This window comes from Selaginella moellendorffii, unplaced genomic scaffold, assembly GCF_000143415.4.
Source record: "Selaginella moellendorffii unplaced genomic scaffold, v1.0 SELMOscaffold_44, whole genome shotgun sequence".
Taxonomy (NCBI): Eukaryota; Viridiplantae; Streptophyta; class Lycopodiopsida; order Selaginellales; family Selaginellaceae; genus Selaginella; species Selaginella moellendorffii.
The window spans coordinates 136,818-160,946 of record NW_003314305.1 but is presented as its reverse complement, the minus strand read 5'-3'; the positions used below and the strand labels follow the sequence as shown (position 1 = coordinate 160,946).

Below are 24,129 nucleotides of genomic sequence, written 5' to 3'. Positions count from 1 at the left end.
AACAAAGGATGATGATCCTTCAACCCCAAATTGTGGACTTGGAAGCAAAGGTAAGTGTTTCCACCTTGGTTTAGAGTAGAAAAGGTGGTAAAGTTGAGTGTTCTTGTGTTTGGGAGAATAAGCTTGGGTTAAAGAAAGAGTTAAGAGTACAAGGAAAGACTAAAAGAAGAGGGGAAAAACATAGGAAGAAAACCATAAAAGGAAAGAGGATAAAAGGAGAAGCAAGGAAAGAAAGAGGACATGACATAGAGGTGTGAGACCAATGGAGTGTGATGTAATAAGCAATAGAAGAAGCTTGGATTTTCTCTTGTGTTTTGGCTTAACAGGTCAACCACAGTCAAGTGAAATTTGAGGTCAGGATATTTCAGGAGTTCTGGGGCACCCCCTCATGGGTGATAAGATTTGGGAGCAGCACCCAAGTGATTGGTGTGGTGGTGACCAACTGAGTGACTCCTCTCACATATGGTAAGGGGCATAAGATGGAGGTCACTGAGATCCTGAGCAAGGCATGGCAAGTTCTCAAGAGCGATCTCAAGGACAAGTACAAGACCCTTGAAGTTGAGAAATTTTGTTTCATGAGTGAGTGCTTGTGGCTTGATCATGAAGGTATTATGTATGACTATGAGGTGTACCTTCAGGAATACAACAGGATGTGATTGCAGGGGAAATACTTGGTCCAAGTTAGTGGATACATGCTTTTGGCATGGTTGGGAAAACATGTCTAAGGTGGGTATCTTGCCCCAAGAGGTGGTCATCCAGAAACTTTAAAAGCGGAGATACAGAGGATTCAGGAGGAAGAGGACATGGCTGTATGGGGCATGGATGAAGACTGACACTTCAAGTGGATTTATGAGATGTAGATACTGGCATGCATGAAGATGAGGTGTCTTGATCATGTGATTTCCAGTATGTTGATGGAGAATGGGTGTTTGAAGCGTCGTCTTGACCAAGAGGAGGCCCGAGAGGAAGCTCACCTGGATGGATCCAAAAGTTGGAGTAGCAGTTTACATTTATTCAGGTGAAGGAATATTTGGCAACTAAGAGAGTATGTGATGAGCAGATTGAGAAGATGTATAAGGGAAAGTGCCAGATAAAGATGGCAAAGGATGTAAAGGAGTTCAAGTAGAAAATGCTAGAGACAAAGGTTCTCCTAGATGCGGAAGGCAAAGATGAAGGGAGTTGGGCTTAGTGCATAGCAGCAGTTCAGACTGAGTGTTGCAGCTACTGATAGGGATGTCTGTGGAAGGCTTTGGAAATGAAGAAGGGTATGGAGTGTTTTGTTCTTTGTGAGCATCTTGAGTGTAGCTTGGATTGGAATACATTTATGTTCATTCTTTGAACATGAATTCTTTTATTTGAACAGCAAATGTGTTTCCATCAGTGTCCCAAGTAGCTCAAAGTGCATGTGCAAAACTGAGTGATGTGAGTGCACTTGTTTTGCGTCAATGAGGCTGCCACTAGCAACAAAGAGTGACCAAACTGTTTCAGCAAGGGATTAAGGAATCATTGCCAAGCTGACGTGACAAGATATTCTATGTCAAGTGGCTTCCCCTGGGACATTCGTGTTTGGAGCTTTTGGGCGATGGAGAATGATCAAAGGAAGAAGCATTTACGTGTTGCTGGACGAGCTCAAGAGGTGTAGATCGCTGGAAAGAGGCAAGCAGCTTTACAGCCAAGTGATGGATGCCGGCTTGCGACCGAGCTCACACTCGGCCATCTTGCTGCTCAATCTCTACTCCAAGTGTGGATTCATCGACGAGGCTCGTTTTATCTTCGATCGATTGCCGTGTCACGGTGTGGTCTCCTGGACATTGCTTATCTCTGGCTACACAGAGAATGGAAGGCCCGACTTGGCCCTCGATCTCTTCTCGTCGTGCTTGCAAGCGAGTCGTGGAAAGTGGGAGCCAAACGCTCGGACCTTTGTGGCGGCGCTCACGGCCTGCTCGATGCTGCTGGATAGGTCAAAGCTGGTCAAGACGGATTGCCTCGAAAGGGCACGATGGATCCACTCGCAAGCGAAGAGCAAAGGCTGCGATCATGATCTCTTCGTCGCAAACACGCTGCTGGATTTGTACGCGAAGTGTGGGAGCTTGATCGAGTCTCGGGGAGTCTTTGATCGGATGAAAGCTCGCTGCATCGTGTCGTGGACTGCGCTGATGCTGGCATTTGCCGAGAACGGGGACGGGGAGATGGCGATGAAGCTCTACTCTCGAGTTCTCCTCGAGGGGCTTGGGCTCGATGGTCGAGTTTTTGTTGCTGCTTTGATGGCTTGTGGAATCTTGGCAGCTCTTGAGGATGGATTGGAGCTCCCAAGCAATGGAAGCGTCGTGAAACTCAAGTCCCTGGGAAGAACAATGGCGATCCATGATCAAGCCTCGATCACTGGCCATCTTTTTTATGATATCTTCGTCGCAAACGCGCTCATCGACGCTTACTCCAAGTGTGGAAGCATGGCTGATGCCACTCGTGTCTTTGGATCCATGCAATGCCACGATGTTGTGTCTTGGACGTCCCTCATACTTGGATTCATGGAGGCCGGAGAGATGGAACTCGCCCTCCAAACTTTCGATCTCATGAAAGCTGGCCGACTTTGTGTTCCAAATGCCCGGACTTTCGTGGCCGTGCTCAAGGCGTGTTCTTGCATGGGCAAAGACGCTGGCGAGAGATTGAGATTTCTGGGAAAGGGTCGTGAGAGCATGGGCAAAGACGATGGTGAGAGATTGAGATTTCTGGAAAAGGGTCGTGAGATCCACTTGGAAGCGTCGTCCAGGGGCTGCGACACGGATATTTACGTAGCAACAACTTTGGTGGCGATGTATGCTTCGTGTGGATCTCTTTCCCAAGCTCGATCCATCTTTGAGTCGATTGCTTCTCGGAGCATTGTCTCCTGGAATGTGATGATCGCGGGGTGTGTCGAGAATGGAGAGAACCTCGAGGCTCTAGAGTTGCTCCAAAGGATGAAGAAGAATAACGGATTGATCATACGTCCCAGCGCTCAAACTTTCATAGCGGCGCTCGAGGCGTGCGCTGCGTCGACGAGCTTTGGAGCTGGAGTGGAGCTCCACGGCGAGATTTGTAGAGCCGGGATGGAAGACGAGCACTGCGTGGCCACCTCCCTGGTGGATTTCTATGGAAAGTGTGGGAACGTGATCAAAGCCCAGCAAACTTTCGATTCATTGAGCTCGAGGAAGATCGACACGGCAGCGTGGTCGTCGCTCATCGCCGGATACAGTCGACTCGGAGACGCTGGGAAAGCGTTGACTCTCTTCGAGAAAATGAAAGACGAAGGAACCAAGATGGATAACACACTTATTCTCGAAGTTCTTATGGCTTGTAGCCATGCTGGCCTGGTTGACAGAGGAAAGAACTACTTCGCTTTTTTTGGTGGAGTTTGTCTCGGAATCGAGCACTACAATTGCCTGGTGGATATGCTTGGACGAGCAAATCGATTAGACGAAGCCATGGCGGTGGTGAAATCCATGCCTCTTGGAGTAAATCCAAACCTCATGACTTGGAGAACAGTGTTGGCTGCCTGTAAGAAATGGAACAACGTGGAGATGGGAAAGGAGGCCTTTGATTGTCTGATGAGGATGGATGAAAGGGAGGCAGCAAGCTACGTGATCATGGCAAACCTCCACACAATCACATAGTATCGATCAATCGATCATGCGCTCAGCCATCCTCGGCTTCTTCCACCGCTTGCTCCACCCGAAGCAACACAAAACCAACGGCGACTCCCACGAGAACAAGCACGGTCATGATGGGAACAACGCGAAAGACCTCCTCCGAGACGCTGGCCTTGGCGGCCAGTGCACCACCACGCCTGGAGGAAGATTTGAGCGCTCGGGCTTGGAGCTGCGCGAATTGTTGGTCAACGCATTGCGAGCACCCCAATCCCATGACGGTGTTGATGGCTTTGAGGCCTCCAAACGAGCTCATCCTGTGGATTTGTTTGCTGCTTCCGCTGCTTCGCGAGATTGGAATCGTGGACGCTGCTACAAAGCTCGCAGACATTGTCGCCATAGCCGGCAGCGATCGATCGATCACTCGGAGTGCTAGCTAGATCACACAATGGAAGTTTTGGAGATCGCCCAAGAAAGAGTTCTTCGTGGGTGTTCTTACCTGGTGCGTGTTCTTCCCAGCTATGGCCGCGCTTTGTGTGCTTCTAGATAGATAGGATGATGTGAGCTTCACTGGTTGCCACGTGTCGATAATGTTGGCCGCTGACGTGTGCCCTATTGCTGACGTGTACTATGCCAACAGGGCGATTGAGCGCCACGGCAAGTGCGGCAATGTGGGCATGGCGCGGCAAGTTTTCGATGCCTTGGGCGATAAAAAAAGGGACATTTTTTCATGGCATTTGATGATCCTGGCTCATGCGCGAAAGGGCGAGATCCGGGAGGCTAATATTTTGTTTGATTTGATGCCGCTGTTTGATATGCCGACTTGGAATGTCATGCTTACAGCATTTGCCAGAAGCGGGGATTTGGAAAAAGCCGAGGAGACCTTTCTTCTCATGCCCGAGAAGAATCTGATATCCTGGACTGCCATGGTAACGGCGTACGCACACGTATTAGACGCTGACAGAGCAAAAGAAGTTTTCGATCAGATGCCGCAAGTGAATCTCGTGTCATGGACTGCCATTCTTACTGCAAATGCCCAGAGAGGAGATATTTCTTCTTGTGAAACTATTTTTGCTGGGATTCCCGAGAGAGATCTCGTGTCATGGAACGCAATGCTTGCTGCGTGTTCAGTTAAAGGCCAAGTCAAGAAATGCAACGCAATATTTCTGCTTATGCCACAGCACGATCTTGTGTCCTGGACGACAATGCTTGCAGTGAATGCCCACAATGGACCTAGCATTGAGGACTGCAAGCGTGCGTTTGACAAGAGCCCGCAGCACAACCTCATCTCCTACAACGCGATGCTTTCGGCGTATTCACTCCACGGCTACGTGCTCGAAGCGGAGCGTTTGTTCCTCCACTCGATGCCGGAGAGAAACCTTGTGTCTTGGAACACAATGCTTGCAGTTTACACTCACAATGGACACACAGCCAAGGCTTTAGAATTGTTCCACTCAATCCCACTCCACGACCAAGTCTCATTCACGCTCGTCATCTCCCTTCTCGGAGACATGGCCCTGGAGTGCAGCAACCGCAAGGAATCGTGGGAGCTCCTCTCGCGGGCCAAAGACTTGTTTGATCACGCAATGCCACACTACACGCTCATCGCTTGCAATGCCATGCTCTCTGCGTATGCCCGAAACGGGCAGCTCGAAGAAGCCCGGAGGATCTTCTCGGAGCTCCAGGAGCGCGACGTCGTCGCCTGGAACTCGATGCTCTCGGCATTCTTGATGTCCGGGAGCTTGGACGAGGTGAAGAAGACGTACGACGACATGCCATGCAGGAGCCTCGTTTCCAACACCACAATGCTGGATGCCTACGTTCAAAACGGCCGCTTCAAGGAAGCCAAAAGCTTGTTCGACGCAAGGATGCCACAGCACAACACTGCCTCTTGGAATGCAATGCTATCAGCGTATGCCCACAATCGCTACTTGGAACAGACGAAAGCCTTGCTGGCTCAGATGCCCGAAGCCAATCTCGTGTCTTGGAACACGCTTCTTTTCGCATATGCCCAAGAAGGGCATATGGCGAAAGCCAAGACGTTCTTTGACAGGATGCCGGAGTGGAGTGTTGTGTCGTGGGGATCACTGCTAGCCACCTTAGTAACTTACAAGAAAACCAAGTTCCAAGACGAGCAGCTGGTGTCAAATTGGACAGCACTAAATCTGTTTACGGGATGGATGCATTTGAGCAGCACCCCTCCGGACAAGGTTTGCTTCGTCTCGGCTCTTGTGTCTTGCAGCCATGCCGGAAAGGTCTACAATGGCCGGGCTTGCTTCGTTTCGATGCAAGTGGACTTTGGGATCAAGCCCAACAAGCGGCACTACTCTTGCATGCTGGACGTGCTTGTTCGCGCTGGATACCTTGCCCAGGCATGCGATCTCATGTCAAGCATGCCCTTTGTTCCAGACATTGTAGATTGGGTGTGTGTTTTAGGAGGCTTTGAGTCGAGTAGCGATCTCGTCAAGTTGAGAGGAGCAAATGCTGCCGGCGAAATTGTTAGAAACGTTATTGATCTTAAGCCTTTAGGTGGAGCTGCATACATCTTGCTCTCAAACATGCACATTCTCACTTTTTCCCCGCCTAGATGCTAAGAATATTCTAAATCCTAGAATATTTTATCTCTTTTGAAAAGTTAAAATCTAACCCGTTAACAAAGTAGAATACATTGATTCGCTAACGGCCTTTTAGGGTTTCTAGAAATGGCAAGGAGCTTAACAGGACCTTTAGAAAATCTAGGCAATGGGAAAAGTGAAGAATATTCATGTGGCTCCTCGGACCGTTGGTTCGCGGAAGGAACCCTTGGTGTTATGTGTTGGAGAACCGATGGATAACAGAGCTGGAGCAAAGAGCTGTCGGCATGTCTTCGTTGAGCGGTTGCGATTGTCTCTGCGCCCTTTGGATCCAACGACCAGTACCTGCTGTCCATCCGACGCACGAGTGTGTGCCACGCACACGGGCCCCGTCTGGACGGCGTGGATTGCCGGACGCTTGACAAGCAGCTCAATGTGGTGCATGGTTTTTGGGAGAAACGGGACAGTGTGGTGAGGAGTCCTCTTCTTCTCTCTCCTCTCCTCTTCTGTCCTCCTCCATCGCATTAGGGATTGCGCTATCCCTTCCGCTGGGGCGCTGGCGCCATGAATCGCAGGCGCGTTGCTCCAGATTTTGGATACAATGCAGGGGTGCGCCGCGACTCCCATCCAGATTTGGGCAAGGCAATGCGGTGGATGATCTTCAAGGCGATCGATCTAGCTCCATTGGGAGAGGCGGCGAGGATTTGAAGCATCTGGATCGCGTATTATGCAAGCATCGAGCCGAAATATCACTGTGGATAGGCAGAGTAGCTCAGGATAGGGATTTCGGGCATCCGGCATCATGCCTCCCAGTAGAAGAAGCTCATCGGCGTCCCTCCTCCAGCAGCGCGGCAAGGGAGGCACGGGCAAGCACGGCGGCACCCACATTCTAGCTACATTGTTTGCGCTGCTCGTCACAGCTCCACTCGTCTTCCTGGCAGTGCGTTTCAGCAGCTTTGGCTCAGCTTTGAGTAAGTCTCTTCTTTTCCTTCTCTCGCAAATGGCTAATGCCTACAGGGTGTTCTAGACGCCAAGGATTTTTTCGATGTAAGTTATGGTTATCCCTCTACCTATGATTGATTTAATTCTAACTCTTTGTGTTTGATTTTCCAGCAAAGCCATGGTGCTGAGAGTGCTCGCAAGCTGACGGGACAAGATCATCAAATGGAGAGCTTTTTTCCCGAGGAGGTAAATGTTCTCGAGAGAACGCGTCTTTTGTGAACGCAATTTATCTCGGGTTGTCGGTTGCAGGTTCTGAGCGTCATTCTGGCCAATTCAGACGACCCAGATCGGATACTGAGGCTCAAAGCTGTAAAGGATACACCGTCTTCTTTAGTACAAGAGCATGACGAACAGCAGCTTAAGTTTGAGAACGATGGTCTTCAGGTTTGTTTTATCCTTTTTGGTGAAGTCATCAATTCTAACGCATCTCTTTGGAGCAGGAAGGACAGGAAGGAGAGATTACAAACGGGACACCCTCTGTTACTTCCGATTCGTTCAACTCGTCGGAAACGGGTCAAGGTAATTAGCTAGCTGACAGGAAAACGAAAATGGGTGTTTAAGAGGTTTGTATGTTTACAGGAAAGAGCGGATTGCTTCTACAAGATGTGCATTACCGGGAGCAGCCGCCAGAGGTATGGAGTTGATTGTGAGCACCGAACTTGAGTTCTTTCTATACACGCAGCATATCAAACTACGCAGGGAAAAGGAGCGACTGCTGCAGCTCACTAAGCACGATGAGAAAGAGAACGCGCAACTAGAGGCCGAAGCCATCGAGCGAACTAAAGTTGTGTCGAGGAACATCATGGGGAAGTACAGCATTTGGAGGCGCGAAGACAACGAGAACTCGGACAACCTTGTTCGGCTGATGCGAGAGCAACTGATTATGGCCAGAGTGTATGCAAGCATTGCTCAGTCTCGCAACAACTTGAGGCTCCTTCGGGATTTGAAACTGCGGATAAGGGAGACCACACGTGCGTTGGGAGACGCTAATCTGGATTCTGATCTCTCTCGTAGGTAATTTTCTTTCTTCTTTCGCAGCACAGCAATTCTCTAACATGTTTCATGCCGCAGCGCACACGAGAGGATCAGAACCATGGGGCAGACATTGACGCAAGCTCGCAGTGAACTATATGACTGCGGACTGATTGTAAGGAAGTTGCGTGCTACGTTACAGTCTTCCCAGGAGTACGCCCAAACATTGAAGAAGCAAAGCACGTTTCTCAGTCAGCTCGCGGCTAAGACCATTCCAAAGGCTCTCCATTGCCTTTCGCTTCGCCTAAACGTGGAGTACTACACACTCCCTCCCGAGAAGCGCGAATTCCCATCACAAGAAAAGCTCGACGATCCAACGCTCTTTCACTACGCACTTTTCTCCGACAACATTCTTGCGGCATCGGTGGTAGTTAGCTCCACAGTACGGCATGCACAGGTTCGATGACTCCAGTACTATATAGCGACTTAACGATTTTCTGCTTTTCAGGAACCGCATAAGCATGTCATTCACGTTGTCACGGACAGGCTTAACTACGGCGCCATGCGCATGTGGTTTCTCGCCAATCCGCCTGGGAAGGCCACCATTGAAGTCCAAAACATTGACGACTTCAAGTGGCTCAACTCATCCTACTGCCCGGTTCTTCGACAGCTAGAATCCGCTGCCATGAAGGACTACTACTTCAAGCCCGATCATCCAACGTCCGTTTCCTCGGGGTCATCCAATCTCAAGTACAGGAATCCAAAGTACCTCTCCATGCTCAACCACCTGCGCTTCTACTTGCCGCAAATCTATCCCAAGCTGGACAAGATACTCTTCCTGGACGATGACATCGTTGTCCAGAAGGACCTCACCGGCCTGTGGAGCATCGACCTGCAAGGCAAAGTGAACGGTGCTGTCGAGACCTGCGGCGCCAGCTTCCATCGCTTCGACAAGTACTTGAACTTCTCCAACCCGCACATCGCCAGGAACTTCAACCCGGACGCGTGTGGCTGGGCGTACGGGATGAACGTCTTCGATCTCAAAGAGTGGAAGCGGCGCGACATAACGGGGATCTACCACAAGTGGCAGAACATGGTAATGGCTTTAGGATCGATATCTATCTTTTGCCTCGTGCTTGACAAGAGGTTTTGCTTTTGCTTTCCAGAACGAGGACAGGCTGCTGTGGAAGCTCGGAACGCTACCCCCTGGCCTCATCACCTTCTACAACTTGACGCATCCATTGGACAAGTCGTGGCACGTCCTGGGACTGGGCTACAATCCAAGCATCGACAAAGCGGACATGGATGCAGCCGCGGTGGTGCATTACAACGGCAATCTCAAGCCATGGCTGGACATTGGGCTTTCGAGATACAAGTCGTACTGGACGAGGTACGTGAGCTACGATCACCCATACCTGCAGCAGTGTAACATCAACCATTGAGCTTGCGGGGCGGGCATACACCACACTTTCCAAGCGTGCATATTGGAAGTGAATATTGGATTTTTTTTTCTACTTGGCAAAGGTATGGTTCCCTTTGTTTCTTCATATCCATTCGATTCTCTTGCGGGAAAAGCAAAAAAGAAGCTAACTGTACAGCTCTGCGCGTCGAGAAAACGATGCCACCTTGCTTTAATTTGGAAGTTACGTATCACTCTTTTGTCCTCGTAGAAGATGTTTGTGAGCTGCAAAAAGAGTGACAAGCGCATATGATAGATCATAGTGAGATTATTTGTCATGCTCCCCATCTATAACTGATTAATCACATGATAATGAAAGACATAACAGGACATGGTTATGACATTTATCTTTCCAGCAAACCAACATTGAAGAGCTTTAGCTTTCTTCATTCCTCTACTTGTCCTGTCATCAAAGCTTAGTAGTAAAAATAACAAATTACTAGCAAAATTACTGAGCTGTACAGGGAGACTCTCGGCATATCCTTTTCATCGTTTGCTCCTTGCGGACTTGCTGTTAGCTCCACTCTTGTGAGCTTTGTTGTGCTGCTTCTTCCGCTTCTTCTGGATCCCCCCCAGTGCCTTGTTCACGCTCAGGCCCTCGAGCTTCTTGGTCACCTTGAAAACGCTCTCCATTCCCTTGCGGGCCGCGGCCTTCTTCTCCCCGCGCCGGTTAAGCAATTTAGCGTCCAAGGGCCAGTACGCGTACGGCTCTAGCTTCCCGTCCCTCTTGACGTCCCCTCCAGCGCCTTTCTTGTTCACGTACTCGTCGCCCTTGTACGACCAGCCAGTGCTCCTCTTCTTTTGGTTCTCGGCGGCCACTTTGCCCCGTTTCTTAGCACCTTTTTGGCTCCTGCCAAACTCTTCTTCTTCTCCTTCCTCTTCCTCGTCTCTCAGCCGCTTGGAGGCGCGTCCTTGCTGTTGCTGCTGCGGCTGCCTTTCTTCCACTATCAAACGGCCATCTGGATCAAAATCCATGTCTTCGTCGCTCTCTGCCTGGCTCTTCTTTGGCTTTCCTAGAGTTGACAGTGCCGCCCTCGTCTTTGAAACGTCAAGAAGATCCAGAGGCTCGTCCCTTCCTCGCTCGTCTTCCGGGAGCCTCCTCTTTTGCTTTGGCAGCTTCTTTGACCTGCTTTACCAGCAGTAACGCTTGCAAATGAGGGAATAAGAGAGGTGGAGCTTACCTGGCAGTAGTAGCCTTGGACCTTGTGAAAGCCGTCGCACCTTCGCTCTCGTCGTCGCCATCGTTGTCCTCGTCCGAGTCAGAGAAGATGTCCGTGTGCTTCCACTTACTGCGCCTGCAAAAAACGAGTGTGACAAGTGAAAATGATATACCATCATTCTACTTCCTACGTTGTGGGTGCACGAGTGAAGTGCGATCTCTTGTCATCCTCGCCATCAATAATTGATCTCTTTTTCTTCTCTTCGTGGTCCTTCCTCTGCAGATTCATCCGATTTAGCTAGACAAGAAACTGAATCAAGTACCTTTCGAATGTTGACGAGGTGCTTGGCATGCTCTTTGGGCATAACAGCAGAAACGGCCTCAAATCCACATTTTTTTAACAACTTCTCCAGTATCCCGCGGACCTGTTCCATTCGGTAAGCATAAAGAGCGTGCACCAATAAAAGAACGACCTTTGCTTTAAATCTGTTCTTCGGATCATCAGACCAAACCATCATAGCCTCCACCATTTCACTCAAACGGGGCATAAGCTCCTCTTTAGACATCATAGCAACGATTACTTTTAAAAGGCCAAGAACTGACTGCAAAATAGAAAGCACCAGTTATTCTTTTCAACAAAAACAAAATTAAAACTAACCTTGATTACTTCTCGACTCTTGTAGTTGCGAAGTAAATAAAATGCACTCGGAAGATATCGGTGTATCTCGCCTTTCAGCTCCGATGGGAACTCGTACACCATCCTTGAAATTGCACTGAGAGCCGCACTTATTACATGCGGCTCTCCAGCTGAGCCTGTTACTGCGGAACATCCCACCAACTGGGCCCAGAAACATCAAATATATGGAGTTAAACAAGCTGTCAATACCTTTCTAAAAAATTGGACAAGTTTCTCGTCAGAAACTTGCAACAGGCCATTCCCAATTCCAATTAAAAGCTCATAAGCTCTGTCTCTTGTTTTCTTGTTATTCTGTAAGAGAAAAGGCCAATATGCTGCTTCAGATTGACGACTGATTAAATACCTCCTTCAACGCAAGAACAGACTCTTTGAGAAGGAATGCTATGTAGTCGTTCGTATTCTCGTCCCCCTGCTGAAATGGCAACAAAATTATCAACGACGAAAACTAATTGAAGATGCATCTACCTGCACGAGATGTAGAATCAACAACTGCAAGCAAGCAACCCTGTATTGTTTTGCAGAGGACTGGCATGCAGATGTAGCTTCCACAATAGCTTCAAATATTTCTTGCTCTTTTGAAGAGAGAAAATCAGTATGTTCCTGTAAGTTCGAAACATAAATCTGAGCACTTGAAAACAAAATTTACCTTCAAAATACCAGCAAGAACTTTGTATCCTTTTTTCTGAACACCAGAGTCTGGATCCTAAAGGGAGATAATTAGATAATGAAGAAATAAAAGGTTTTGCGTGCCCAAAACTCCCACCTGCAATGCAGGCTTTGCAACTGCGAAAAGCGCGCTCAAGCCTTTATGATCCAAACCACCAACTAGTGACAAAGCAAGATCCATAAACATGCACCTGTCCAAAATTTTAGACCATAGATGATTTCAGTAGTTATGTAACGAATTACCTTCTCTCTTTCGCATTTGTATCTTTGGTGGCTTCCAAAAGCTTCTCCATGACCGTTCGGAAAAACTTCTGAACAGTAGCTTTGCTTGATATAGACGCAAAAGCACCAATTGCAGCCTAGCAATTCACTTGTTAAAAAAAAAGAGAGAAAATAGATAATGCATCCTAGTACCTGTAACTCTCCCCGTTTTTCTGGTGGTGACTCGCAAAATATATTGAAAAGAAGTGGAAGAAACTTATCCGAAAACGCAGAAATGGCTGACAAGTTTGCCGAGGCAATGTCCTTGGAATAACATGCTTTTTCCTTTGCATCCAAATCCACGTCCATGCCGTCATTAGCGTCGCAGATAGATTTGTTTTGCTTTATCAATGTCTGAGGATAAAAACACGTCAAGCGTAGTGCACAGGAAGTAAGAAGCTTCACCTGGATGCTGGAAGAGATTACTCCTCTAAGGTCCGGATACTTTCTCATTGACTCCCCAAGAAGCTTTGCAATCACCTGGAAGCTGTCTTTGGTGTCCACAGGATAATTGCAAAAGGATGGAAGAAGAGCCCAAAGAGCTTGTGCGCATGCTTCTGCATTTTTTGCAGGCGCCCCAGCAAGCTGCAAAGAACGCTGTTTAGTACGATTCTAAAAGAAAACATATATATCAACCTCATGTGCTTTGACTGCAAGACTTTCTGCCAAAGGACCGATGGTAGTCGCGAAGTATTTGAGCCTTGCTCCAACAAGATGTTGCTTCAAGATAGGTATCAACCAGATGCGGGCTTTGTCTAGCTGCGTGGCATCCATGTCCAATGGCAAGAGCTCCAAAAAACGTTCTGGTCCCATAGCCACAACGGCTGCTCCAAAACTATTGTGTAGCTGTAAAAGAGTATCAAACGTGAAATCTAGCGTGTAAAACTTGCCTGCTTTCGACAAGGCAAGTCCTCGTCTCTAAGTTTTTGTAGTTCGGCGAGAACTTTAACAATTCCTTTCATGAATCGAAAGGAGGCCTCACCTGGAAAAACAAGGAATAAAATCGAATGAGCTACAGCTTTAAAAAGCGAGAGAAAGTTACCCATTTTCTGGAAAAGTGCCGAGACTACGAGCAAAGCTTTATCCCAGGCGCCGGAATATTCATAGCTCAAGGACCTTTCAACGGACGAACAGATACTTTCAATAGCAACTGGATCGGTTTCTAGCTGTCTCAGCATTGCGCCATCTATGAAGCGATCTGCTAAGCCTCGGAGACACTCCGCTGCACCAAACACAACCTCTTCCTGTTCCGAAGCAAAGAGATCTGGAATACAGTAAAAGAAACTTTCAGCTCCAAGAGAAAAAAGAAAGAAAAGGAGCTATACCTGTGATGGCATCGAATGGCGCCGGAAGCTGGCCGGCGCAGAGCTTAGGATCGATGGCGTACAAGTTAGACAGCCCCTGCTCTATCACATGAACTGCCGTCATGACCTCGTCCACATCCCTGTTATCAGCCGCGACGAGGGAGAGAACAGCACGAATAACGCCCACCAATGCCGCCGATGAAACGCCCGTCCTGGATCTTCTTCCCAGAGAAAGAAGAACATTGAGCACGCTCCTGGTGACGAGTGACTGCTTCAAAGTGATGAGAAGTGTGATGCTGGGAAGCACTCTCGCAATGGTCTTGGGAGACATGGCTGGCAGAAGAAGCCGCATGGCCCCGATCATGTGTAAGAGCTTCAGAGCGCCAGCGGCAGCGTCCTCGTTGCTCTTGCCTTTGGCCAGGAAAGGTGACGCGCATTCTTCGAACGACGAGGCAACTAAGTCGCTAGCTTTGTCGAGAGCCGCCGAGCCATGGAAGCTAGACAAGACTTGCGCAGCGCACAAGTGCGCGCGCCTTCGCACCTAGAGAAGCCTGCGATCAAGCTCCGGAGAAAGAAAAGAAAACGAAGCGAGCGTACCTTTGGTCTCATATCCACGCAAAACTTGAGAAGCAACTGGAACGATCCGGCCAGAGCCGGCCAGCTCGATCGATCGGCGGCGCAAAGGATGCACTCGATGCACGACAGCGCGGGCTTGGCAGTGGCAGCCGGAAGTTTTGCGTCGCCCAGCACCTTGTCCAAAACAACCAGAGCCTTTCCACTCGTCGATCGCAGCACGGAGGCGGGAAGCTTGGGAAGGAGCGTGGCCAGGAATGTGAGGAAAGCCGTGGTATCGGCTCCATCCACGGCGCCTGCATTGCATTGCTGCTCCAGCGGCGCCATGGTCGCGGCGAAATACGCCGTGGGAATCAGCGGCAGGCCCTGCTCTTTCAGCACCTCCATCACCGCGCTTACCACCGCCAGTAGCTGCTTGTGCTCGGGCGCCGGAGAATTGTGGAAGCGATTGAGCAGCGCGCGCCCCACATCCTCCTCCTCCTCATGCATCGCCATCGCTAGGGCTCCTCAGAAGCGAGAAATTTAGGGTTTTGACAAAAACCCACCATAATTAGGGCTAGGGTTTTGTGGTTCTATGTGGTCAGGTAAAGGTTGATGTTTTACGGAAATGATCCTACATTCTTCTACTTCACCAGCGGCAAGGCGCCAGTTAAGGCGCCATCGCTCATCTTCATGGCAGCCAGGTAAGTATTTTAAAGGTTGAGAGAGGTGATGATAGATTTCTCTTGTGGAGCAGTGGTGGCTTGCCGATTTTTCTTGAGGAGCTTCTGTACGGGCCTTCGATCATCATCCGCACCGCGGCCAGGTAAGAAAGTTGATGGAAACGATTTCAGGTTTTCTTTATTTCCTTTGGAACAGGTGGTCATGAATCATCATGCGATACTCGGCCGGCACCGCAACTTGTTTTGCGTTACAACAGAGCCAACACTTCACTCCTTCTCTTCGGTGACTGTTGGTACAATGGCGGTGGCCATGGTTGGTCGATGAGAGAATTTGGGGCCTTGCTTGAATCTGGACACTCCCAGACGGAGTGTACTAATCAGACTCGCAAGCACTGCAATGGCACTTACTGGAGCTGCCCCTATAGCAGGCGCGACATAGATTATGACCCAGACATGGCTCCCTCCATAAGAGAGCTCGAGCAATGCCAGATTAGAAGCATTGAGATTACCGGCGTCCTCTCGACTTTGGAGCTCGGGCTTAGATACAACAACTGGGATGGCGGGGCATGCATTTGGGACACAAGCGTGGAAACAGATCGTGAGAGAATAATCGAGGAACACTTGGAGATTAAGTACGACAGGGCTGCAACAGGATGCGTGCTTGTATCCGTTCCTACGTTAGCTGTCAAGTACAAGGCGCTTAAGTGGATACTCAAGACCGACGTCACTAGCTTCCCCCTCGAATTACTTCCTGACGAGTTTATATCAAATTCGAGCACGAAGGTTAAGGACAAGGCGATGCTCGAGCTGGCGGAGGCCGTTTTACAGGGGATAAAGAGGTATGTTATTGAAGGGATTGGCATTATGAGGAAAGCTGGTTTGTTTTTTTCCAGGTGTGTTATTGTGGATCTCCGAGGGATTGGAATAATGAGGAAAGTTGGTTTGTTTTTTCCTGGTGCGACGGTGGACAAGATGCTCGACAAGATGCTCGAGTATATCGGCAAAGAGCCTGTCCCAGTTGGGGAATTCCTCAAAGAAGACGACTGGAAGGAGCTCGGGGTTGAGAATGTTGCCAGAGAGGAAGTAGTCTGCTTCACCATCGATTTGGAGTGGACTGTGGAGCTGTTACTGGAATTCAAACTTGACAAATCAATCGTAAGTACCCTCTAGAATCGTTGTATCTAAACTTCTTGCGTTTGGGCAGGGGGTAGGAACAGGCCTCTTCCCTCCCCGTTCGGAGCCATCAACTGAGCAACCGAGTTCGCCATGGCAATTATTTCTGGAAACCATCTAGTGACAGAGGTAAAAATGTGATCATGGGCTCGTTGTTGGAGGACGGACATAACACATCACCATAGAGTCCTATGTATCATTCTTCATTCTTAGTGACACAGTTTGACGCATTATGGAGAACGATTTTCCTGTAATTTAGATGCGGACTTCCCGAATGAGGATTTCTCCACGCCGCCAAAGAGAACGTACAAGGCCCCGGATCCTGGCAGCTGTGTTCTTCCGGACGGCTCTTGCAAGTGGAACTCGATCTACGAGCATCTGGCTTAAAACCAAAACTAATCTATTGTCTATTCAAACCTTTATGGAGGTAAAACTCTTCAATATATGCTCCTAGCAAACCAAATTGGACAAAAAACTGGCTGAGTGCCAATGTGTGCTAGCACTCGTGATCTCGTACTTCAAAGATAACACAATAGTAATGACTATTCAAAGAAGAAACACGAGTTGTCGATCAAGCTCCACTTCCTGAAGCCCGGTCTTGTAAGTCGGCTCATCTCGTACACCGACGTCCACTTGTTCGTGCCGTCTGAAAGCTTAAACTCGGGCATCGGTCCCTTGTGGATCCTGTTTCGAGCAGCAGCTCCTCCTCCTCTGGATGAAGCTCCTGGTTGCTGGAGATTGCGACGACGGGGGAGGAGAAGAGGAAGACGCGTAAGGATTTGCTGGCGATGGCGATGGGGATGGAGAAGGATTTAGTGGCGTTTGAGAGCTTGGTGGTGCAGCTGATGGAGCGACAAAGCCACAAGAACTCACTCTCCACCCTAAATACTGAGATCATCTGTGGTTTAATATTTTCATAAAGGCTTGAGCGCGCTTTTCGCAGTTGCAAAGCCTGTATTGTAGGTGGGAGCGGGAGCACTGCTGCAACTAGCTCGCCGGCGGCAGCCCCTGGAGCGGCTCCAAGTTTTGACTCAGGTATAAAGTCTTTGAGTATGGTTTGGTTTCTAATGTTGTTGACGCTGGTAATCGCAGCAGAGAGTTCTGGATCTAATGCGGGACCGTCAGTTTCCGGCTCTAGTGTTGAAGCGGCAGCTTCAGTAGGATCTAGGAGTTCGTCAGCTGGCGAGCCGATGCTGGTAGTATCATCGTCAACTTCGCCAGCTTTAACCGAATCATCACTATCAACACCAGCTTCTGGAGAATCCACACTAGCATCGTTGTTGTCTGGATCGTTTACTCCAACGCCATCGTCCACTTCGACTGGATCAAGCACGCCAAGCCAAACTTCGAGCTCGTTCGCTCAGACTGGATCAAGCTCAGCACTACCTGGCTGGAACTGGATATGGCGATTACCTTGTCTCTTTCGCATATGTATGTTTCGTGGCTTTCAAAAGCTTCTCTATGACCGTTCGGAAAAACTCCTGAACAGTTGCTTGATATGGACGCAAAAGCACCAATAGCAGCCTAGCAACTCACTTTGTTGAGAATTGTTACTACTAGAAAGACAAAGAAGATGCATCCTAGTACCTGTAACTCTCCCCGTTTTTCTGGTGGTGATCACAAAATATATTGAAAAGAAGAGGAAGAAACTTATCCGAAAACGCAGAAATGGCTGACCAGTTTGCCGAGGCAATGTCCTTGGAATAACATGCTTTTTCCTTTGCATCCAAATCCACGTCCATGCCGCCATTAGCGTCGCAGATAGATTTTGTTTTGCTTTATCAATGTCTGAGGATAAAAACACGTCAAGCGTAGTGCACAGGAAGTAAGAAGCTTCACCTGGATGCTAGAAGAGATTACTTCTCAAGGTCGGATACTTTCTCATTGACTCCTCAAGAAGCTTTGCAATCACCTTGTCTTTGGTGTCCACAGGATAATTGCAAAAGGATGGAAGAAGAGCCCAAAGATCAAGCTCCGGAGAAAGAAAAGAAAACGAAGCGAGCGTACCTTTGGTCTCATATCCACGCAAAACTTGAGAAGCAACTGGAACGATCCAGCCAGAGCCGGCCAGCTCGATCGATCGGCGGTGCAAAGGATACACTCGATGCACGACAGGAAAACAACCAGAGCCTTTCCACTCGTGGATCGCAGCACGGAGGCGGGAAGCTTGGGAAGGAACGCGGCCAGGAGTGTGAGGAAAGCCGTGGTATCGGCTCCATCCACGGCGCCTGCATGGCACTGGGGCGCGCCATGGTGGCGGCGAAATACGCCGTGGGAATCAGGCAGGCCCTGCTCTTTCGATGCGAAATTTAGGGTTTATACAAAAACCCATAGCTAGGGCAAAATGGGATTTTAGGGTTCTTGAGGATGGAGGAGGAGGCGATGGAGGCGATGGAGGCGATGGAGGTGAGCTTCAATGTGGGGCGCTGCAGCGCGCCGGACGTTCCCGTGGCGCACGGTGGCGCCGCGGCGGCGGAGTCGGCGCTGGCGGTGGTGGATCCTCTCCAGAAGCGAGTGACCTTCAACCCTAGGTACGAGCAGATGTGGGCGCCCATGGAGGGGCCGATCCACCCCTACAACAAGGACGGCCTCTCGCGGGGGATGAAGAACCACGCGCTGGGCGTGGTGGAGGACTCGTCCATCTCGCCCTTCACCTTCGACGAGCAGTACCACACATTCCAGGCGTTTGGCTATGCCGCGGATACCTCGGCTCCAAATGGTGCCAATTTGATCGGCGACCCGGACAAGATCAAGGACAATGCCGGGCTCACAGTCTTCAACATCCCACAGCACGAGCTCAAGAAGAGGAAGGCCGAGGGGCGGCTGGAGAGGGTCCAGGAGCTCGAGGGTGGCCTGGATCCTTCCTCGGACGAGTGGCTGGCCAAATCCATCACGAGCCCCTGGGCCGGGACGCGCAAGGGGATCCAGGTGGAGATGACCGACGAGCAAAAGATGTATGCCGAGGAGCACGCCAAGAAGAAGCTGGCCAGGGAGGCCCGAGAGGCCGGTATCAAGCCCGAGGTGCCGGACTCCACCGAGTTCCATGGCGACGAGCACGTCGACTACCAGGGGCGCTCTTGGGTCGTTCCTCCGGCGGATGTCAAGGCCGCAAACGATCGATGCTTCTTCCCCAAGCGCTGCATCCATACGTGGGTCGGGCACAAGGGGAATGTGATGACGATCCAGTTCTTTCCAAAGTATGGCCACCTCCTGCTCTCCGGGAGCAGCGACCACCAGGTGAAGATCTGGGACGTGCATAACCACAGGAAGTGCGTGAGGACGTACAAGGGGCACAGCGCCACTGTTCGTCACGTTTCCTTCACCAACGACGGGCTCAAGTTCCTGAGCGTGAGCTACGACACCAAGATCAAACTTTGGGACACGGAGACGGGCAAGGTGATCTCGTCCTTCACCACCGGGAAGACGCCTTACGTCGCCAAGCTGCACCCGGACGATGACAAGCAGAACGTGTTGATGGTGGCGATGAAGGACAAGAAGGTTGTGCAGTGGGACGTGGACAGCGGCAAGATCACGCAGGAGTATGACCAGCACTTGGACGCCGTGAACACCATCACGTTTGTGGACAACAACCGGAGGTTCATCACGTCCAGCGACGACAGGTCCCTCCGCGTGTGGGAGTTTGGGATCCCGGTGGTGATCAAGTACATCAGCGAGCCGCATATGCACTCGATGCCCAGCATCGCGGTTCATCCAAACGGCAAGTTCTTCGCGGCACAGAGCATGGACAACCAGATCCTCGTCTACGACACCAAGGAGCGCTTCCGGCTCAACAAGAAGAGGTTCCACGGCCACGTAACCGGGCTGGGCTGCCAGGTGAACTTCTCCCCCGACGGCAAGTATGTCATCTCGGGGGATGGATCGGGGCGGTGCTGGTTCTGGGACTGGAAGACCACCAAAGTTCTCCACAAGCTCCACTGTTTCAAGCGGGTTTGCCTGGGCTGCGAGTGGCATCCGCTGGAGCAGAGTAAAGTCGCCACCTGCGGCTGGGAGGATGGTAGGAACGCTGGGAAGGACGGAGTTGGCATCATCAAGTACTGGGACTGAGCAACGTGTATTTATAATTTATAGCGCTCTCAAGAGTAACCGTGAAAGACGTAGTTCCTCCTTGTTGGGCTCAATCTCGGTCCGATCTAGGCAAAGTATGAAGTTCTTACTTCGAGGTCCGCCACCTTGTAAACGGCTTACACGGTCTTCAGTCTTCGGTCTTCGGTCTGCGGTCTCAAACTCTGACCGTTGAAAAGACAATCTCAACTCAAACGTTATATTCATATTTTTCCCTTAGGGAAGAACAAATTAGAAAGCCTTCAACAGAACAATCAGGGTAGAAAGTGTGAGAGTGAGAAAAAGGATATTTTGATTCTTAAAATATTCTTTATTTTCGATTTCAAGAATCTTCCAAAGTTTAATGAGATTAATGTGGGAATATTTTAAGGGTCCAAGAAAAGGTTAACTTTTTTTTAAACTGTTTTTCCCACACCAAGTTTAAACTGGGTGCAATTGGGGAACCACCCGTCTAGGCTGCGGCCTGTGAGAATTTCCCTAGGTTTATACGGCACTAAACCCTGGTAGAACTTTCGGCCGCCGATGGCGGACTCCGGTGGCGATGGGGACGGCGGCGATGGGAGTTTGACGGTGCGAATCTTGCGGTTCGATCAACCTTGTGACCGGCGCCGATACCCCAACACTATCTCGGCGGAGGAGCTGAGCAAGGAGCATGGCGACGGCACTCTTGCGCCCTCACGCGACGTGTATGTTTGTGGTATGTACGCAACTTAGCTGCCTATCTTGTGTCTCATGCCTCTCTCACGCAGCACTTCCTGCAAGCCAGCGCGATGGTCTTGAGAAACTGGCCCGGGGTATGCCCCCGTTTGATCCGTCACTGCCAATATCTCGAGAGAACCTCTTCGCATGGCTCATCACCAACGTCGTCCCTTGGGACGATCCTCTTAAACGCCTTGCATTCGATCTGGCTGGATTCTTGTTGATAGCCGATCAGGAATGGATGGATGGGCTGCTCACAGCGATTCAAAACGCCGGGGACTCGTCGAGGCCTCTCTCGGCCGTGCTTGAGTATGCATCTCCAACCACAGTACGTCCAAAAGTTGACTATCCACTGAGTGTCAAGGAGGCGCTACAGGTGGCCTGGGATCGCCCTTACCAGGATCCTTGCAAAGTGTTGGACTACGTTGCAGAGGTTATCAATGGCTTGTTTGACGAGTGGCACAACGATATGGGGCGGCTTGCGGCATGGACGATGGTGCTGCAGAGCTCTGGGTGGGGAAAGTCAAGGACCATGCGAGAGCTGGCTACCAAGGGCTTTTACGTAGTGTACGTCTCCTTTCTCAAGGTCGGGTCTACAGGCATCCCGGATCAAAGTGCTGTGGCGCAGCAGCTGATTAATAGCAAAATGAGCAACGATCCACGGGCCGTGGCAGCATGGGTTCTCGCCATTTTAACTCAGATCAAAGAGAAATCTCCAGAGGAGTGGATGAAGGAGCAGTCGGAGCCACATTTTGGCGAAGCCGTGGCTATAAGGTTATCTTCTCTCCTATCTTCTCTTTTTGCTTGCTGACTTTGTGCTCGTTCCTCCAGCTACCTTAAACTCAGTGAGGAGGTGCTGGAGGAGGTGCGCGAGTGCAAGCCGGGTCCAGGACAGGACTGGGATGGTGTGAAGCTAACTCACTGGATCCGGACGACGGCCAACAAGATTTTCGTACCCGATAAGAAGATCATTGTCTGCATGGACGAGGCGTCTTCATGGTTTGGACAGGTGGCCGGTTCATTCCTGGCCTGCAGGAGGTTTTTTTCGTGCATTCCACGCAACTTAAAGGTGTTCGGACTGGTAGCAGATACTGCCGGAAAGCTCGGCCTCGTCATCCCTCCGCAAATGCAAGATCGCAGCTCCCGGGCAAGAGCTCCTTCGACCAGGTTCTTTGAGCCGATCTGGGTGGTGGGGAGCTTGTGGTGGGACTTCGAGCAGGCAAAGAAGCTAATGTCCTTGCAGCTGAAGACAAAGGATCCGACCACCCCCTTGGCAGAGCTGACGAAGGAGTTGTTCAGGTGGGGGCGGCCCCTGTGGCGTGCTACTCTCGACAATGGCGCAGATGAGATGGAGGTTGTGACGTTCGCCATGCAGAAGCTTCTGGGGATGCCCATGGAGAGACTGAAGCCGGTCGGTGAGGAATCGCTGACAAACGCAATGGGCATTGCCGTTCTGGGGTGGCGGCTGGCCTCGAGGTGGTAGCCTGGTCCGAACTAGCCAAGGACATGGTGGCGGGCAACATGCGGACGGTGAGCCACGTAAGTGGCGACCGTGACTGCGTCTTCACCGCGGACGCGTTCGAGCCTATATTGGGGGAGGCAGCTGCGCGCATACTGGACAACAAAGATCAGTTGAATGCGGTGCTGGAGGTGGCGCAGCGGGTTTTCAAGCAACCGTACGTTGTGGAGGGGCCTCGAGGGGAAATAGTTGGGCGGATTGTGCTGCTTCTGGCAGTACATGCCTGTTGCAAGCACGTCGTCGAAGCCAATAAGTTTACTCACCCCGTCAAGCTCCGGGACTTTGTGACCAAGCTGTGTGGGAAACCGCTGGAAGTAAAAGGGCTCGTCTGCTTCAACCGCTTCATTCTCCTCAACAGAAAGCTGATCACCAAGGAGGACTTGCTCTTATGCTTTCTGGGCAGTGTGGCGATCATACCGCAACGGAACCAGGAAGCTTACGATGCACTGCTTCCAGTGCTGATGCCTGGGCCGGATGGGACGTATGAGCTTCGTGATGACAGAATGCAAGCCGTGCCGGTTCAGATTCGAAACAGAGACACCTACTGTGTGAACATTCAGAAGCTTGCCAAGGCTGCATTGGAGTATGCTCTCTTTCTCACTTGCTTTTAATCACCAGTCTTTTTGTGTTCATTGCAGGTGGGATGACGAAGCACCGGTTCCAGGAGCAGCCAGCTCCAGCCAGGCCAGCCGCAGCCAAGTTCCACAGGTCCTCCCTGAGGCTGACGAGGGAGTGCTCCAACACATGGACGTGGATCTGGACGAAGCTCCCCAGCGCCCTGTGCGTAGCTGCACACAAATCAAACGGCAGAGTCCGCGTGGTGAAGATGGTGATGACATCGAGGATGAAGATGAAGACAAACTCAAGGATCCAACATATAGAGATATAGACGATGACAGTGATGAGAATGAAAGTGATCAGGAGGAGCCATCTCGGAAGAAGAGGCGAGTTGTCACGGATGGTGAGACGTTGGGGAGTCCTATTGCCATCTACATGCACTTGAGAGGACGCAAAAAGTCTTCGGTTGAAATTTCAGAAGATGGTAGAGTGTTAATTCTACACCAACTGGCATATTTGTTTCTTGGGGTAAGTGGATAGAAAAGTATTTTAATGAGCTCATTTTCTAATTTTTTGCAGGAAAAGATTCTTAATGCTCTTATGCAATTGTGCACAGCATATTTTAAAATGGAAGATCATTTAGTGGGGAAACGAGGTGACATAGTGAGACACAACTTGTTCAATTACTTTAAATTGCCCAAGACAAAGGTAAAGAAGCCTTAGCGCAATTTGAGAGTTGTTGGATTCCCAAGTTAATCACTGAAATTGTCTTTGCTGACTAAACATTATTTTCTACAATACCTTTCCGTTTTATGTTTGTCTTGTGTTTTAACACAGGCTGCTGTGGACCAAGTCCTCGTGACCAGCAAGCCGAAGACTTGTGTCGAGAAGGTTGAATGTCCACTCGGAACCAAAGGCTCGTCCTCAATCTGATTTTCCGAATCAAAGTCCACCAGCTCTGTCTTGTCGTTTCCTGCTAAGCATCCCAAAGCTGTGGGAGAATGCAGCAAAAAGAACAAGAATTCTTGCTGCTGCAAGATATTGCCAATAGGTGAGTAAATAAAGCTTCTTTTCCGCTTTTCATTCTTCTAGGCATTCTCTAATAACAGGAGCAGATGGTACGAGAGTTTGAACAAGTAAAGGAAC

At 50.1% G+C, this 24,129-nt stretch overlaps 6 protein-coding genes across 8 annotated transcripts; 4 read left to right on the top strand and 2 right to left on the bottom strand.

The window, feature by feature from the left end:
* The first annotated feature begins 1,589 nt into the window (after positions 1-1,589).
* LOC112349933 (pentatricopeptide repeat-containing protein At4g18520, chloroplastic-like) lies at positions 1,590-3,650 on the top strand. The gene has a single exon (XM_024685229.1). It carries the CDS (start codon positions 1,590-1,592, stop codon positions 3,648-3,650), a length of 2,061 nt encoding a protein of 686 aa, XP_024540997.1.
* LOC9647851 lies at positions 3,555-4,213 on the bottom strand. The gene is made up of 2 exons (XM_024685276.1): positions 4,123-4,213; positions 3,555-4,059 (listed from the first exon to the last, which is right to left on the bottom strand). The coding sequence occupies exon 2, from the start codon at positions 4,021-4,023 to the stop codon at positions 3,673-3,675; it is 351 nt and encodes a 116-aa protein (XP_024541044.1). The 5' UTR covers positions 4,024-4,059; positions 4,123-4,213; the 3' UTR covers positions 3,555-3,672.
* On the top strand, positions 4,214-6,217 carry LOC112349932 (pentatricopeptide repeat-containing protein At4g02750-like). Its single transcript, XM_024685227.1, has one exon. The coding sequence runs from the start codon at positions 4,214-4,216 to the stop codon at positions 6,215-6,217; it is 2,004 nt and encodes a 667-aa protein (XP_024540995.1).
* Positions 6,218-6,656: 439 nt separating this feature from the next.
* Positions 6,657-9,829, top strand: LOC9647474 (polygalacturonate 4-alpha-galacturonosyltransferase). Its single transcript, XM_002980313.2, has 10 exons — positions 6,657-7,167; positions 7,224-7,243; positions 7,310-7,384; positions 7,448-7,582; positions 7,639-7,717; positions 7,778-7,830; positions 7,881-8,212; positions 8,270-8,627; positions 8,679-9,266; positions 9,337-9,829. Exons 1-10 carry the CDS (start codon positions 6,999-7,001, stop codon positions 9,610-9,612), a joined length of 2,085 nt encoding a protein of 694 aa, XP_002980359.2. The 5' UTR covers positions 6,657-6,998; the 3' UTR covers positions 9,613-9,829.
* Positions 9,830-9,947: 118 nt separating this feature from the next.
* Positions 9,948-18,242, bottom strand: LOC9647850 (RRP12-like protein). Of its 3 annotated transcripts, none has more exons than XM_024685275.1 (19): positions 18,132-18,242; positions 13,738-14,257; positions 13,455-13,676; positions 13,303-13,394; positions 13,049-13,258; positions 12,818-12,997; positions 12,566-12,766; positions 12,395-12,510; positions 12,249-12,342; positions 12,132-12,188; positions 11,951-12,085; positions 11,829-11,897; positions 11,675-11,776; positions 11,447-11,626; positions 11,262-11,390; positions 11,112-11,213; positions 10,980-11,065; positions 10,811-10,924; positions 9,948-10,755 (listed from the first exon to the last, which is right to left on the bottom strand). In XM_024685275.1, exons 1-19 carry the CDS (start codon positions 18,141-18,143, stop codon positions 10,116-10,118), a joined length of 3,261 nt encoding a protein of 1,086 aa, XP_024541043.1. In that variant the 5' UTR covers positions 18,144-18,242; the 3' UTR covers positions 9,948-10,115. The 3 variants fall into 3 exon arrangements, with proteins under 3 accessions (XP_024541043.1, XP_024541041.1, XP_024541042.1); XM_024685273.1 differs by lacking the exon at positions 18,132-18,242 and adding an exon at positions 14,314-14,822; XM_024685274.1 differs by lacking the exon at positions 18,132-18,242 and adding an exon at positions 14,314-14,822 and having other exon boundaries at positions 11,829-11,894.
* A 272-nt stretch (positions 18,243-18,514) lies between these two features.
* Positions 18,515-20,441, top strand: LOC9647472 (pre-mRNA-processing factor 17). The gene has a single exon (XM_002980311.2). The coding sequence runs from the start codon at positions 18,516-18,518 to the stop codon at positions 20,187-20,189; it is 1,674 nt and encodes a 557-aa protein (XP_002980357.2). The 5' UTR covers position 18,515; the 3' UTR covers positions 20,190-20,441.
* The last annotated feature ends 3,688 nt before the right edge of the window (positions 20,442-24,129 follow it).